This window comes from Pezoporus wallicus, unplaced genomic scaffold, assembly GCF_028554395.1.
Source record: "Pezoporus wallicus isolate ANWC-B61680 ecotype Strahan unplaced genomic scaffold, APGP_CSIRO_Pwel_v1 contig_5524, whole genome shotgun sequence".
In the NCBI taxonomy this organism is placed as follows: Eukaryota; Metazoa; Chordata; class Aves; order Psittaciformes; family Psittacidae; genus Pezoporus; species Pezoporus wallicus.
In genome coordinates, this window is record NW_026636622.1 from 595,239 (window position 1) to 611,311 (window position 16,073).

General features: G+C 41.8%; 1 protein-coding gene across 2 annotated transcripts; it reads right to left on the bottom strand.

Annotated features, from left to right (window-relative positions):
* Positions 1-1,769: 1,769 nt before the first annotated feature.
* LOC130594825 (lysosomal acid lipase/cholesteryl ester hydrolase-like) lies at positions 1,770-15,307 on the bottom strand. 2 transcript variants are annotated; one of them, XM_057401021.1, is made up of 11 exons: positions 14,983-15,307; positions 14,693-14,779; positions 10,909-11,047; positions 9,497-9,611; positions 8,207-8,405; positions 7,826-7,935; positions 6,376-6,512; positions 5,669-5,809; positions 4,096-4,167; positions 2,845-2,913; positions 1,770-2,000 (listed from the first exon to the last, which is right to left on the bottom strand). In XM_057401021.1, the coding sequence occupies exons 3-11, from the start codon at positions 11,038-11,040 to the stop codon at positions 1,770-1,772; spliced, it is 1,206 nt and encodes a 401-aa protein (XP_057257004.1). In that variant the 5' UTR covers positions 11,041-11,047; positions 14,693-14,779; positions 14,983-15,307. The 2 variants fall into 2 exon arrangements, with proteins under 2 accessions (XP_057257004.1, XP_057257005.1); XM_057401022.1 differs by lacking the exons at positions 14,693-14,779; positions 14,983-15,307 and adding an exon at positions 11,176-11,245.
* Positions 15,308-16,073: the final 766 nt, after the last annotated feature.

A 16,073-nucleotide genomic window follows, 5' to 3' on the forward strand; every position in this document is an offset into this window, starting at 1 on the left:
TATCCTATTGGATGCTGACTCCAAGTATAAAGGGTCTTGGTTGGGCAATGTGAGTTTGAGGTCCAACCCAGAAACACCCCAGGAAAAAAGCTACCCTTTCTGAGTCTTTAACAATGAACACTTTGGGTGTAACCTGGGGACGGAAACTCCTGCCTCCAGACCAAGCTGTAGGTGAGCAGATGTGAGGCACTCACATGGGTAATGAAGATGCAATCTCTTCGGGTAATGGCTGGAAAGGGGAAACAGCTGACTGCTTTTGCATGCTGTAGGAATTGCTTGAACAAGGACAAGAGTTAAGACAAAGAGTTATTTGGAAGTTAAAGCTGATAGCTCAGAGTGCTTGCAACAACTTGTAGTGACAGGACAAGGGGTAATGGGTTAAAACTTAAACAGGGGAGGTTTAGATTGGATATAAGGAAGAAATTCTTTACTGTTAGGGTGGTGAGGCACTGGAATGCATTGCCCAGGGAGGTTGTGAATGCTCCATCCCTGGCAGTGTTCAAGGCCAGGTTGGATGAAGCCTTGGGTGGCATGTTTTAGTGTGAGATGTCCCTGGCCATGGCAGGGGGGGTTGGAACTAGATGATCTTCAGGTCCTTTCCAACCCTAACTGTTCTATGATTCTAACTTCATTGGTGGTGTCAAGAGTAACTCATAGGGTAGAAGCTGTATTGTTAGGAGTGCAGCTTGCCTGGCAAGTCTACATCTCCTTATTTCTCAACTGCCTCCATGGTCTTTGAAGCTGGGGGGTTTAGAGTGCATGAACAAATGTTTGGGTGACATCTAGGCATGGAGGGCAGGAAAACATTTCTACAAGTTTTTCTGACGTTGGATTTCTTGTTGTTTGGAAGTCATAGAATCACAGAATAGTTAGGGTTGGAAAGGACCTTAAGATCATCAAGTTCCAACCCCCCTGCCATGGCCAGGGACACCTCACACTAAATCATGTCACCCAAGGCCTCATCCAACCTGGCCTTGAACACTGCCAGGGATGGAGCATTCACAACCTCCCTGGGCAGCCCATTCCAGTGCCTCACCACCCTAACAGGAAAGAATTTCCTCCTCATATCCAATCTAAACTTCCCCTGTTTAAGTTTGAACCCATTACCCCTTGTCCTATCGCTACAGTCCCTAATGAAGAGTCCCTCCCCAGCATCCCTATAGGCCCCCTTCAGACACTGGAAGGCAACTACTGAGCTATTGCCTGATCAGTTACCTGTGTCTCAAGATCTCTTGACTGTGTCGATACTGTAAGTAAATGTGAGGAGGGAAAAAGAAGTAAAAAAAAAAACCCAGGTTTTCTGCCAAGTAGATGAACGCTTTAATTTAAGCAAAGGTCAGTTGTACTTCAACAAACAAATGAACAAATCCCACATTTTGGTCTTCATGGGAAAATACAAATTGGGCATGGAAATGGCTCTGTGGGGTACATAAGGTACACATGGGACCAACAGAGTTTAGCCTTAGGAAACTCAGTCTTGCAGTCTTGTAGAAATAAAAATTGTCCAACTTCAGTGATCTCTGCAGCGTGTGCTCAAGTATATTTATGTTTTCAGTTTTCATTCCTATACACCTCAAACTTCTCAGGAAGACAGCAGTCACAGTAACACTATAAAAACCCTCAAACTATGAGGAATGCAAGAAACAAGTGCAGGTAAATACTGCTATCCACTATGTGTGTCTCTGTGTTTACCTCTTCCCCAGGTTTTACCATTATTGCAAAACAGAAATTCTGGAGATTTCTGCTGAGTGAATCATGTGCATGTGATTTCAATATTTTGTCATTAGTTCAATGATTTTCCGATACATTTTGTCAGTTGCTTCAAGGCCCCAGATGAAATCAAGATGACCCCAAGAAGGAAAATGCTCGTGATAAAGGAGATTTTTAATCTGAGGGAGCAGCTTTGCTATGTCTTTTGGATCTGCAAATTTGTCCTGTCCACCACTCCAGACAGCAATTGGGGTGTTTATTTCCTCTATCTTGTACACAGGAGGAGAAGACTGTAAGAAAGGGAAGAGACTTGAGTGAATGCTGTTATAGCAGGGGTTGTGTTTAGAGGAAGGATTCTGTGCAAGCACCTTTTTTCCCTTCTGCACTCACTGCAATAAAACAGTAAGGATGAAGACCACCCTCTTAGTGTCTATTTCCCTAATCCTGTTCTCTGTTTACTGTGAAAAGTAATGATCCATTCTATTCCTGTGTCTTTCTATAAGATATGGCAGAGTTGTCTTGCCTGCTTTTGCCTTCAGAACAGATATGAAAAGAGCCATATCTGTTTATCAGTCAAGAACTCTGGAGCTTTTTAATGTGTGTATTTAGAGTGGGAAGATCTTTAAGTTTTGTTGGGGCACTGAGTGTAACTGTTGGTCTTATTTGTTATGCTTTGGATTTAAGTGTCAAGGAAATACTTTGGTCAATTTCACTCTAGAAATTTTCTAAGCTTCCCCAAACCAAGGTATGCATTTCACTTTTAGCTGTAAGAAAGATTTCTTTCCTTAGCTGAAAGGCAGACCTTGAGGATTTTGGGGACAGTGAAGAGCTCCATACTCATCCAGTTTTAGGATTGGCTGTTAGCCTTTTGGGAATGGCAGGTAAATTGACATGTCATTGGACACATGTCTGCATCAGTAGAACAGACAAACCAAACTTTCTTAGCTGTCTGCAAGGACCTGCCTATGCCTTCTCTGTGAATAGACTTTTACGAGTATGAAATTCAGGTGAAACATTACCTCAGACACTCTCTCCCTCTGTCTGTATCACCTACAGGTGCTGAAATGTGAATTCTTCTGTTCTTAGTTTTTTCAGGACCTGAGGATAGTTCTCAGGGAAACTGTATTGCCTTACCTGGTTGTACTTCTTCATATTTTCCTTAGAGCCATAGTCATAAGCTTGCAATTGGCCTGCAAGTCTTATCTGTCAAAAGAACAGATAGAAGTGTTGAGGGACGGAAAGGCAGCGTGCAGGAGGTATTTTCCTGCCTGTAATTGAAGCCAAGGCTTAGACAGTGAACTCTGAGTTACTCCCACCCCTTCCTCTGGCTGTAGGCTTCCACAAACATTGAGGGTGGATTGTAGGGTGAGTAGCTCCATCCTTTCCTCTTGCTAACTTTTTCTCCTTATCTCCAGTCACGTCCCTTGGTATGTTTTGTTATTAAATTTTCACTTGAGTACCTTGGTTAACTAAAGTTGGCAAGTTTGTTCCTGGAGTTTTCTCCGTATCAAGTCCCTGTTTGTGATGCACAGTTGGGTTCAGTTGTCACACAGGAAGAGGATCTGAATGTCTAGAACATTTCAGGTTTATTACTAGTTTATTACTAGCCTAGCAGAATATAAGACCTCTCTTTACGCCTCACGTGTTTTGTTTGTCAGGTTTGTCTGGCCTGTTCACAGAATTGGTGGCACTTGCAAAGGCTCTGTAGTTACATGAGTTTGGCTATGTATGAGTTGTGCCCTGACAGCAGTTTTGAGGTGGAACATTAGACACAGGCATTAGCCTTCCTGATCTGGTTGTCTAGAAGAGCTGCTATATGCCCTGCAGGACTGATGTTAAGAGTTAAGTACGCGTCTTTGGAGGATATTTTTTTGGTTTGTTTTTTTGTGGGTTTTGTTGTTGTTGGGTTTGTTTGTTTGTTTGTTTCTCTGTGTGTGTGTGTTGGGTTTTCTTGGGTTGTTTTTGTTTTGTTTTGGTTTGTTGTTTTTTTTTTGTCACATTATTTTGCACAAAAACAATTTTATTTGTGAGTGGTTGCATGTAATAAAGGATTGTCTGTCAGTTTAGAAAACCCTGACTGCAAGGCTTCAAGTACCTGGGAATGTGATAGAAATCTGTTTGCTGTATTGCCTTTGTTATTTTCTTTTTATCCTGATCCTTACTGTCTGATATGTCCTGGGGAAATCCTAGTGCCTGATACCAAAGGGGCAATTCAGATAATGCTCTGGTGTTCCATGGGATACAGTGCTCCTTCTGGCAGGTGCCCATGGAAGCATGTGAGAGGATGTGATCCTCCAAATCCACCCTCTCTGGACTTCCCTTGTGGGTTGTTGGTTGCATAAAAAGCAGTAGTAAGAGTATTTATAGGGCAGTATGCAGTTATACCTGACGCCAATGGATAAAGTCCTGTGCTGATGTTCCAGCAGGAGAATGTCCTACGTATGTATCTATTCGACTCTGGAGAGAAAGCAGAAGTGTTATAAACACAGTGATCCAAAGTGTTATAAACACTGTGATAGAATAAAGATGTGAAGGACCCGAGCGAGCAACATACTGCTTCTGTGCTAAACCCCCATTTTAATAGGCTATGCCTCAAATATCAGACAGAAAACTGAGAAGCAGACTTAGGAATAGCTGTTTAATTGTATGCACCTGCACATTTTCTCCATGAAAGCAAGTCTGTTCCCTGAAGACAGTACTGTGGGATCCTGTGGTTGAGCAGCAGTAGGGAAAAACCTTCCAGTCCTTGCCAAGTAGATTCCTCACCTCACATCAAATTCCTATGAGTGTATAAGTCTTTCGAAGCTTTGGTTTTCTCTTTGCTTTAGTCCTAGTGCTAAAGAAGCCAGCTTACAAAACTGATTGCTTTTTCTTCTGTTTTTTTTTTAGTTCTGCATTTTTATAATTCTGTTAAGGAGATGTTCTAACTCCATCTCCCCAGATTCCTCCTCAGACTTGTTATCTTGCACTGAGAACCACATTAGTGATTTAACCCAAGTCAGGAAAGATCCTTAATGGTTTAGCTCTGCAATTCAAAGGGGCTGCAATGCTTCTAGTTGCTTTTGCATTGAACCTTTGATTCTCACTGCTTTCCCGTATATGCTTTTACAAGTGGTTGTAGATGGAGAAAAATGGTCCTCAGTCTTTACAAATGTTGCAGTAATAAACATTACACAGGCCAGCTTCTGCATACTTTGGCCACTGTAAGGGGAATTTAAGACACACTACAGCATCCATGTGTTGTTAAGCATAGGGACAACTCTCCTGTCTCTCCTGTCCACTCTGCCTGACTCGCTAATCTCTGTGAATCCCACTGTAGATATGTTGCACTTCACAGACAGAGGGGAAGGGCTTTCTGTAGCTCTACAGATTTTTTCAGATTAATTTGTTGAGCACAGTTCTAAGGACAAAAAAAAAAGGAAAAAAGGAAAATAAGGAAAATGGCCCTTACTATAGATCCTTAGGTCCAAGTTCTGGTACAAACAGTCTGAAAAGTGGGAAGGGAGAAGGAGCTTTTTCCTGCTTTTTAATTATTCCAGTGTTCAGAGGACCCTGGTGTCTGCACGCTGAAGAAGCAAACTGGGAACTGTATTACCAAGAAGTCTGACTCCATCATCCATTTGCTCTTTTTAAAGAGCATCTGTGTATGACCAAAACATGATTAACTTAGCCTCAAAAGAGTGCACATTTATTGACATGTGCAGTATAGCTCCAGATTGTTTTCTGTCCTTTCTGTGACTAGGATTTGCCTAATTGTTGTTCCCATCCGTCATTAGCTCTAATCTTGTTTGGCACAATGTCCTGGCATTCCCTCCATCTGCTGAGAACTATGTTGTGGTTTATATATGTTTACATTCCTGACAGTTACTAGATGAGGATAGAGCGCACAGATGTAACTTCTGTAACTTCTGATATCACCTCAGTTTTACTTTGAGTAGGTGTTCTTGCATATACATACCGTGTTCAAATTTTTTATGCTACCTCCAGCTACATAACAGAGTATGTGGCCACAAAACTTATCCAGGCTTGCACACAGCTGTGTCACAGGTCCTCTCAGAAAACCAACCTGGTGCATGGTTCCTTTGCAACCGAATAGTAACTGAGGGAAGGAAAAAGCACAATCACAGCATCACAGCACTTTTTTTTTTTTTCCTTGTTACAGTAGTATTTTATGCATGAAACCGTTGCTAATAGCCTAGCCTCCTAACTCAGTACTCAAAGATTGCTAAAGAAGGTTGCCCTCTCAGTACCCCTAGCAACACCTTCTTCCCCATAGTGTATCATGTATCCTTCCTTCTTGTTACTGTCATCCATACTGGAAGAAACCATCCTCCATTTCTAGTGAAATGACCTCAGTGGTCACTCATTTCTGAAATCCCAGAGATTGTATAGCTGCTATTGCAGCTCTGGTTTAGTTCCTCCTGCATGAGGCCAGCAAAATATTAGTTGAGATCAAGTCTCCTGCTTGACTGGGACCTGCTGCTACAAGCCCTATATCTCCAGTATTTTCCTCACAGAGTCTGGGAACATATTTTTTAAAAGCACTCAATTCATCCCAAGCTCAGCATCAGCATGCCATCTGTTCAGGAACACTTTGCCTCAGATTGGGTGAACCCTGTGAAGTTAAGTCAAGCATTGGGACCCTTAGAGGAAAGAATGACATACCCACATCAGTGGTTCAGGAAGATTTGTCATCTTAACCAGAGGGCTTGTAGCATATGAACATGAGGTTACTGGGCCCAGAGCACAGAATATTTTCACCTTTTTAGCCAGCTCAGGGTATGTAGAAAATGCTATGAAGCCTGCAAGTGCATAAGAGACAGCCTGAGTTAGTGAAGACATCTTCCACAGACAAGATGATAAACAAATAAGTAGTAGGTAGCAAATGAGAAATTAGGCTAGATCTGCAGCCCATTGTCTGTTCATGTTTGTCTGTGCTTCATGTTTTACCTAAGGCAAATGTTGAAGCTAAATCATGAAACGGATTTTATTGGGAGGCAAAGTTCATTCTGAGTTTTAGAGCATGTCTGAATATGGCATTTATCAGAATAGTTTCTGTAGGCAACACGTCAATGAAATTTTTGTGATAAAATCAATTTCCCCTAAAGTTCAAAAAACTCTCATGAAAAATGAGTTTTTCATATTATAGTCTCTAAAGGTCTATGTATGTTCATGCTTCCGTTAAACTGCAGAATAATTAGCTGAATACGGGGAGCTTTGAATCTTTTTGACTGATTGCATCAAAGACAGCTGAAGAAGTCCTAGATCATTACTTTGTTTTGCCATGAGAGTCTTTAAGTAACTTCATGAGAGGAAAAGAAAGAAAAGGTCTGGAACTGTGACAATATATGATTTTCCCACATCTCCTTCTCTTGTCTTCTGGGTCATTTCACATGAATGAACTGGCAGTTGCTCATTTTCTAGTCAATGTCCATTCACAGCTCTTAAACTGTAAACATCAGGAACTCTCAACTTATTCTAAGAGAAAGTTAGTTACATTCAGAGGCCATGCAGTGAGTCAATGCTAAAGGCTGGCACCAAGAGAAAATAAGTTATTGACACTTTTTTCCTAATGTTCAGTCTCTGACAATATTATTTTAAACAGTAATATTGCCAGTTAAAGCAACTCATAAGCTATGCTTTAAATTTTAACATTGCCATTAAGTCACATGACTTAGTAATGTTAAGGTTCTTTTTCCTTGTCTCGTTATTTGAAGTCCTGTATTATATTTTCTGTTTTATCTTTTTAGCTTATCCTTCCTGTTCACAAAGGAATTAACTGAATGTTTTAATATTAAAGAGGAACATAAAAATTCCTGTTGCTAAGAATTTAAGAAAAATACCTGAAGTAGACAGTAAATAACTACTCTCATGTCTCTAATTACATGAAAAGTTGAACTGTATTTGGATCTACTATTGGGTTTCTTTGCTTATTAAGGGTAGTCAAAGCTTGGTTTAGAAAAGTTTTGCATATTTTCTGAATCTCAACTCAGAAGACACTTCTATGTTTGCTAGCTCTCTATAAACAAGAAAAACAACTGAATCAATAGGGTGACCTACCTCCTGATCATATATAAACATGCGTGGTTGTGAACCGTGAGTGTCCTGACATTACCTGATGCTGCGCCTTCAGAGTGACCGACATAATATACATCCTTCTGTCCAGTTTTATTCATGATGAAGTACAGCTCTGCTGGAATGTCATATTTACCCATTTCATCGAAGCTACAGAGGAGAAACACAGAATGTGAGCAGGCAATTTAGCTATCACAGTGTGAATTACTGAGTATTCCATTTTGTTTCCCAGTCTGAAATCTCTTCCCCAGCCAATGCTTTCAACACTGTGTAGTAGTGAGCATCCTTCTTCATCTGGCTCTTTACTCTCCTTGGTTGGTGTAAACTCTGTTCTGGTGTTGGTTTAGGTAAAAACCTTCAGGCTGAAGCTATCTAGTTCCCTCAGAGTTTTTGTCTGAGTAATTTTCCCTCTACAGAGTACCTGAACTGCCAGAACTCTTTCTGGCTGGGATTAAGGGTCTTGTGTTTTAAAGACCAAGTATTCCCTCGGCTGTTTCCCATCCAGACATCATAGCCAGCATCTGCGAGGAGGAAGCCCAAGCTGTTGTTGGGCAGGTTAGAAATCCAGTGTGTAGCATCTCCTAGAAGAGCATGTTGTAGGAAGACTACAGGCTTTTGCCCTGGAAAAGAAAAATATTCTTATATTGGAGCAGTCGTTACTGTGTATTTAAGATTGGTTTATAAGAGGGTTTAAATCTTTCCTTCTTCAAGAAGCTCCCAGGAGAACTATGCATAGATATTGGTCGGAGAAACCTGAGGGGTTTGTTCCATGTAAGCAGGAAACATTTAATGACATTTTATAACAATTTCATGACAGGACTGTCAAATAAGGAATTTAATGAGGAGGCCTGTCGCCAGCTCCTTTTGTACTGGAAAGCAAACTTACAGGCGCCTATATTGAAACCATATATCCGCAGCTGAAAACTGCTGAAGGCGTATGTGTTTGAAATACAAACATTAATTTTTGGTATTTGTAAATGTATTTTGTAAATACAAATAATGTATGAAAGATAAGGCACCGTATCTACCTTTAGGTCTGTTTAGTAGCCAGCTGAGCAGGGTTCCTGATCTAACTTTGTTAACCTTACTCTGACAATGAGGCTGGTCCAGATGATCTCTGAAGGAGGAGATCCAAATAGGAGTAGGCATTCAGAATGAATTATTCTATAGTTCTAGTAAGGAGTAATAAACAAAATAACATCATTGGGGCACCTTAAATTCCAGGTGGAAATTCTTTCTCCATTCAGAAAACATGATGAAAAAAAATGAAAGGCATTTGCTTTTCACTGATGACCTTATCAACTTGCTTAAGAATATCTCTGTCCTTCAAAGGCTAGGAACTAATAGTCATATGCCAACCTGAGAGACTTTGTTGTCAGGCTTCTATTTTGAATGTATGTTACTTAGAATGCTAATGCAAAACCTTCCAAAATCCAGTTTAACACATCCTCCCCAGCCCACATGAAAGAACAAACCTGTGATGTTACAAAACTATTAGAAAAGTCTCAAATAGGAACAGAGACACTGAATGCATGGATTTCAGATGGATTCAGAATTCAAGCCAGATTCCTGACTAGGTGGTCTTGCTGAGACTGAAAGGTGTGGAACATGTCACAGCATGTGCAAAGGAGAAAGATGGGGGACCCATAGAAGGGTTGACCCTCAGGCTTTCTCCTATTTTTCCTCCTCCCATCCTATGACTGTGTCATACCTGTATTTCGGCTGTTCCTCCCAGCAGGAATTCTGAAAACACTAAGAATGTACCCATCCTCTGTAGTAACTTCGTGTTTCTCACTGGGGTATCCATGATATCTGATAATTTCACTCTGTGAGAAACCAAAGGAGAGTTTGTGAACATGCAGGTTGTCCTGTTTTGGAGGGTAACCAAGCTGAGCAGAGTGGATGTGGGCTGTTCTGAGACATCAGTGCAAGGCCCCTGCCACAGGGACCATGGCTGAGAATGATTATTACAGGTCTTGTAAAAAGATGCACCAGAGTCTTCTTCAGTCCTGCTTAAGTGGTAGTTGTCTGGTATTCGACAGCACATTATGGGATGAAACAGGACTGCACTGAGTGACTAACTTTTTGGGAGATAGTTTGTCCTGTTTTGCAAGGCTGATACAGATCATACCTTTCTATAAATTAAATACATAGGAGTGTTGATATAAGACAATGCCAAAAGCTGTGGGTTTTGGTCCATAATCAGTCCTTCCTTGCCCAAGTGTAGTTAGGAAAGCCAAGCAGGCAAGACAAACAAGGGTGGAGCTCTTGTCACTAAGGAACTCATAAGACCACCTACACCTAATTTTGCATGTACTGTGAGGAAATTTTTGGTGATTCAGAGCAATGGGTCTTGGATTACTTTGTGTAATGAGAATCTGCTACTTGAAGAGGGAATTCATCCTCCCCTGCCACTATACTGAGGAAAGCGGTTGTTACAGAAAGGGAGGGCTTTGTTTTGAGACTAGAAACCAGCTTTTGCCTCCGCAGCAAAGGAATTCTTCTCTGGCAGCTTGGACTGTTTAGATGTTTCTTCTTAGCTGGTGCTCCCTATCATAATGCTGGAGGATCTTTGTCCTCTTGCCAGGTTCATACCTTCCCTTCTTTGTACGGCAGCCAGAAATACCAGTGTGTGTTGAGAAAGGTGACTGCAAAAAGGTGTCATGAGGCATCGCCCAGCCTTGTGTTCATCGTTTTTCTGTTGGGGTTCACCCTAAATGCAGACAATGAAATTCAGTTGGTATGGAGTGGAGAGTGTAGTCTAGCTTTGGTCACAGTCCAAGGCTGAGTCCTGTTGCGGGAGTCACAATACAGTAGCCTGGATCTCTAGTGCCCCTCTGGAGAGTTACCTGTCCCTGGAGGCAAAAGTAGCAGCCAGCACCCTCCATTGCAGTGTTATGTGTCTGTCCTCATGCCATATGCAAGAGTCACATCTGTCCCTGACACATTCATAGCCAACTCTCATTGCAGCGCTGTCAGTAATGCAGTGGTTTTAGAAAAGGCAGGTTGGGAAAACAAGAAATGCAGAAGGGACATTTTTTAGCATCCTCACTGGGACTGTTAGTGATTAGGTATTTGGAGAGACACTTGAGAAAGAAAGAGAGAGAAAATGACCCAACTTACAACATTCATAAGGGATTCAGGGTTACGAGTCTTCCTGAACTGGCTTTCATCTGAGTTCAGAGTGGAGGGTGTTGTGAATCCTGCTGAAAAGGCAATTGCTTGAGAGCAGAGCAGCATGAGGAGGCACCACATCTTGGGGCTGAGTGAAAGAGCACATGCAGGGTTGTCTGCATTAGGAGAGGCATGGAATTTCACAGGAAGACACAACTGGGGAGTTGAAGAAGGTTGCCTACAGTCTGTTCCCCAAGGGGCTCCCAGAATAAGTACCTTTGTGAGGAGGCACTCTCTGCAGCTCACCCTGTTCAGCAGGCAGGGCTGCAGAACAGATGAGGAAAACACTTTGACATACCACACGTGAACATGCCTGAACACTCTGCAGGTAACAAGGGAGCTGTGATTGGCAGACAGGGCAAGGTGTTGGCATGAATCTAACAGAAGCCTGACAAAGAAGCATGAATACTTGAGATGACCATCACTCAGATTGCCTTTATCTGCCTCCTCTTCTCTGCCAGCAGGAGAAGTGAAAGGAGAAGAAAGCACTGTTTGTTTCCTGTCTCACCAGGAATGAGGTGAGAGGTCTCTTTCTACCTGCCCTCTCCTCCTTTGGGTTCAAATGCCATTCTTGGTGCTGGTCAGTGGTATGCTGCGGTGAGGGACAGTCAATGAGGCTTGTGACAGCTGCAAAGGCAGTTATACAGGGACTCTGGGAAGAGATGTAATGGGCTTAGGGCACTATGCTTGCACCAGGTCAGTGCTAGCTTGTGCTTTCACTGTGGGGTGATGTGCCCCAGACCAGGTTCAAGTTCTGTTTGAAACCAGTTCCTTTGATAACATGAAGTGAGCAACGTCCCCATGTGTGGTTCCCCAGAAGCCCCGTAAGTCAATTCCCTGTCAGCCTTGCCTTTCAGATTGAAACTGAGTCATCTAGGTCTCCATTTACCAGCCCCTCAGGCTTCTTCACTAGCCCCTTGCTGCCTGCTTCTTCTGTTATCCCCAGAAATTGCATTTTTCCTGCTGCTGCTTCTGCGTCCAATGTTTCTGTCTCAAAATCAATGGCTACTACCAGCCAAGAAACCATGGAATGGTTTAGTTTTACAGCAGTGAACAGTGGAGCCCGATACTGACTTCATGTTGCCAAGGGCTTACCTCCCATATTTCTTAGAAATGGCAGTCCATATTGCAAATCTTGTATTGGTCATGGGAAAGTGAGACCTTGCCCTTTCCTGGGTTGACTGGTGGTACCAGATTAGCTTCTCTGAATGCAGAGTGCAGTCTATCTAGCACCAGGTTATGCTGACTTCACCTACAGTATACATGCTTCCAGGTTTCAGTCTTTATTTTCCAGAACCCAGTCAATGAATGCGGGAACACTTTCTTTGCTTTCAACACACAAACGTTGACTTAGATGCTCCTTAGAAAATGGAAGAGAAGGTTCTGCAGCCCAGAAGGTTACTGGGTGTGGGACTGTCAGTTAAAAACTCTTGAAGAGCAGTAAAAGCAGTCCTTGCCTACAAGAGAGCTGCAAGTAAGTAGGATAGGAATTTTCTATCCAATCTGACCAACTGTACAAAAATGATTCGTACATGAAGCTCAGGACTGTGCTTACACATTCTAGAAAAGCCATTATATATCTAATAGTTGTTGTATGCTGTGCCTGCATCAGTGAGGAGAGAATGAGGGCTGCAAAGAGAAAAGTAGCGGCCATTCTGCATGTGGAAAAAGACTGTAAAGATCAGGCAGGCTATATAAATGTTCAGCAAGACAATCCATGGGACGAAAGGGTCAGGGACAAAAAGGTCAGGTAATGCAATGTAAGTCTCCAGCTCATCGAGGCGTCTAGTAAAATTGCCTCACCAGTAATGACTGGGGACATTACTGCTTTTGTAAGCTTGGTTTCCTCAGAAGAAGAGGGCACACTTCTATGACTGCAGTGTGTTTATGTTAGTTCACCTTTCTGCACATCCTGTAATTAACTCTGGATGTCATTTGTAAATATCTGCCATGTTCAGCACTGAGATACAAGCTTGTAAGGGAATGGATTCACAGGATCTTCTGAGGACTGTTTGCTGAAGGAGACTATTCGATGGAGTTAGCATGTTGCTGGGGGAAAGGCAGGCCAAAGACAGCTGTTGTATGTTCTGCAACTAGTTTAACAGTCAGCAAAAGTGAACTAGACAACTAGTCAGTGTCCATGTAGCTTAAAAGTAGTCACAGCATGGCTGGGCATTGGTGTTTGTGAGAGAATGTCATAGGAGACCTGCCTTTACTATAGTTTGCATTAGGAAGTTAAGCAGACTACGTAAACAAGTTTTTCTGAAACCAGGCATTGCTAGGTCCATTAGACATGGAGAATCCAATGTTTAAAGAACAGAGGTTTTCATGCAGCCACATGTTTCTGGTGTCTGCTTCTAGCATAAGACATCTGCTGTGAGGAGACATGCTGTTCTATGAAGTGTATTCTGACTTGAAAATGGAGCTACAAATCAAGATAAAATAAGAAAGTATCCTCTGGTAAGTAGTGGGGAAGATGAGCAGGATTTGTGGGAGTTAGGGAGGGGTAACCAAGATATTTTTGCACTCTTTAAGTCTCTTTATAGGAAAAGGATTTTCAAATTTTTCTGGTATTTAACCAGAAATTTAACCTTTAAATTTGACTGAAGAAATTTAAAAGAATCAAACCTCATGAGTCATTGGAGAGTTCGAATGAACCAGTGTTTGGGAACACCCAGAACTTTAAATTTGGCAACAAAACACACTGCATTCAATTCTCTTTGTATATTAAATCCCTCTTAATTTCTGTTGTCAAAACAAGAAGTCTCACAACTACATAGACAGCCAAACACTCTTTTTAGCTTTCTGTTGTTTTACTCCATTCTAATGGCAGTAAATTATGCTTCCCCCTCCCTCCACAGGGAATCTTATTTTGGCAGAAAAAGTTCTGCTAATATCTCAGCTTGTTTTCAAATCACTTTCAAAACTAGTCAATGCAGTGCAGAGGCTAAACTATTCCTCTCGTTAAGGCAAACTTTTCTCAGTGCCCTTTAATATCACCTGGCTTAGCTGGCATTGCTCATGGACTTCCAGTTATTTGCCTTTTAAACAAGGTATAGTGGGCTAAGCAATATCAGTCTTGGCAGACCACTGCTCCCTACGGTGCAGGAATAAAGACAATTAGGAGATGTGAGCAACATTTTATCTAGTGAGATGGATGGGCATGTTAAACTGTCATTAAAGAATGCTTAGAAGTTAAAAAGGTCAGAGAGAAATGCCCTTGAAAGTTCGTTATGTCTTTTTAATAAAACTAAGATAGAAGCCCTCCAGAAATTTATCTATCTTTGTTCTTTAAGCAGTCTAAATTTATTTCATGTAAGTTGTAAGGCATGCACACACCAACCAGAGAAGCAACTGTGACAATGTATATGAGAATGTACTGCCTTGCCCTACTCACAAAACATGCATGTGCATTACACTGCAATAGCAGGAGGTTCAGTTTACACACACTGTTGCAACACTGAGACTTTCATTCCCTCGTTCTCAGCCTGAAGAAAACAAGCTGAGGGAAATGAAATAGTTGCTCTTGTTCTTCCTTTTGTGCAGGTTAAACTTCTTTGTCTTCTGTTGTGAGCCAACAAGCACTTCTGTGTATACCAATAGGCATATGGATCAGAGAGGCAAAAAGCTGTCTATTCTTACAAGCAACTGCACAAAAACAAGACTGAATGTCTTTATGGAGACAGGCAACAGAGAAAAAAGGCATATAAAGACATATGTACAAGCAACTTACCTCTGTATTGACTGCCTTGCTTGTGTCCTCTGCCTCAGTTCCTAGTTTGTCTCCACTAGCAGACTGATTCACTGGCAGAAACCTGCGCTGATAAAAGGAAGCCAGAACACAATGAGCACTTCAGGGTAGCAGCTGTCAGTGTCATGAGTTGGCAGCATGTATTGTAGAGCTTGTTTAAGTGCTGCTTTGGCAATGTTTCAGAAATGGGGAAATCTTTGAGATGAAAAAGATATTCTGGTGAAATTCATGACCCCAAAATGAGCCATGGAGCAGGAGATTTTAAGAAGTACCTACAAATCAGTAATTAGGATGTTTAGCTTGTACCTGGGTGTTCCAGTTCCCTGAGGCTGTGGCAGACCTTGCCCTGTACTGTCATCCAGCTGAGGGGCTGTTCCAGATGTAATCTTTTCAGGATGAAGAGGAGGAAGTGTCCAGCTTCTTTCAACATACACTTTCAAGAGCACTGTCTCTGCTATTGTTTTTCATTTGCTTTCTGTTAAGTTTAACATTACAGACTGTCTTGTTTTTCAGTGAGCAGCACAACTCATGAAACCCATCATTCTACATTAGTCGCTCAGAGTTGACATGGCTTCTGTAAGGATACTCTGGTGCTAAAGAAGACTTGAAAACATAACTTTTCTCTCTGAGGGAGCAAACACGGGTTCTCGCTTCTCCAAAGCCATTTTCATCAACTCTGAAAAGATAGTATCACTGGAGATCTTTGCCTAACTGCTGAGTTACTTACAGACAGCCTGGGGGCTCAGTCTTCACTGAAACTGGCTTAATAACCATGGGCAGGACACCTTCTGTGTCTTTAAGCTAGCTACAAAGTAGGATTCTCCTATGTGAGGAGCAGCCTTTTTAGCCAATTAATTGATAATTGTCTTCAGAAGATCTTGTGTTTCATTATGGACTGATGAACATTTAGAAGAACACCAGATGAAAAGATGTGTTCTTGGAAGTAGCACTGAAAAGATGTGTTCTTGGAAGCAGCACTGAAAATAATATGATGCCGTTGGGTGGTGGGGGGAAGGAAAGGAGTGAAATAAGAACAGGATATCAGTGAAGCCACAGTGACACTTCTGTTTTACATATAAAGTAGACAACATTTTTTGCGATGGTGAAAATGTAGTTTGGTAATTTCTCAGTGAAAAGGAATGTAACTCATCTGCTTTGATGTCTTTAAGTGACAAACAATAAAACAATCACCTTGAAGGGCTTCTGCAACATGATGTCTAGTCCCTCCTCATGTGTCCAGGTGGGATCAGCAGTCCCCATGATTTTTCCAAAGCTCCTTGCCTAACCTGATTCTTACTGTTTTTCCAGAAAATTCAACACCCTGCCTCCCTTATGGTTTCCAAGGTTGCAAAATAGCTGAATG

Excerpts from the sequence above, each read along its gene's own strand:
- LOC130594825 (XM_057401021.1), bottom strand. The coding sequence starts at position 11,040 with ATGTGGTGCCTCCTCATGCTGCTCTGCTCTCAAGCAATTGCCTTTTCA. Across the intron at positions 6,513-7,825 it reads CTCTGAAGGCGCAGCATCAG|GCTTCATAGCATTTTCTACA; the intron begins GTAATGTCAGGA and ends ATGCACTTGCAG. Across the intron at positions 4,168-5,668 it reads GCATAAAAAATTTGAACACG|AGTCGAATAGATACATACGT; the intron begins GTATGTATATGC and ends CTTTCTCTCCAG.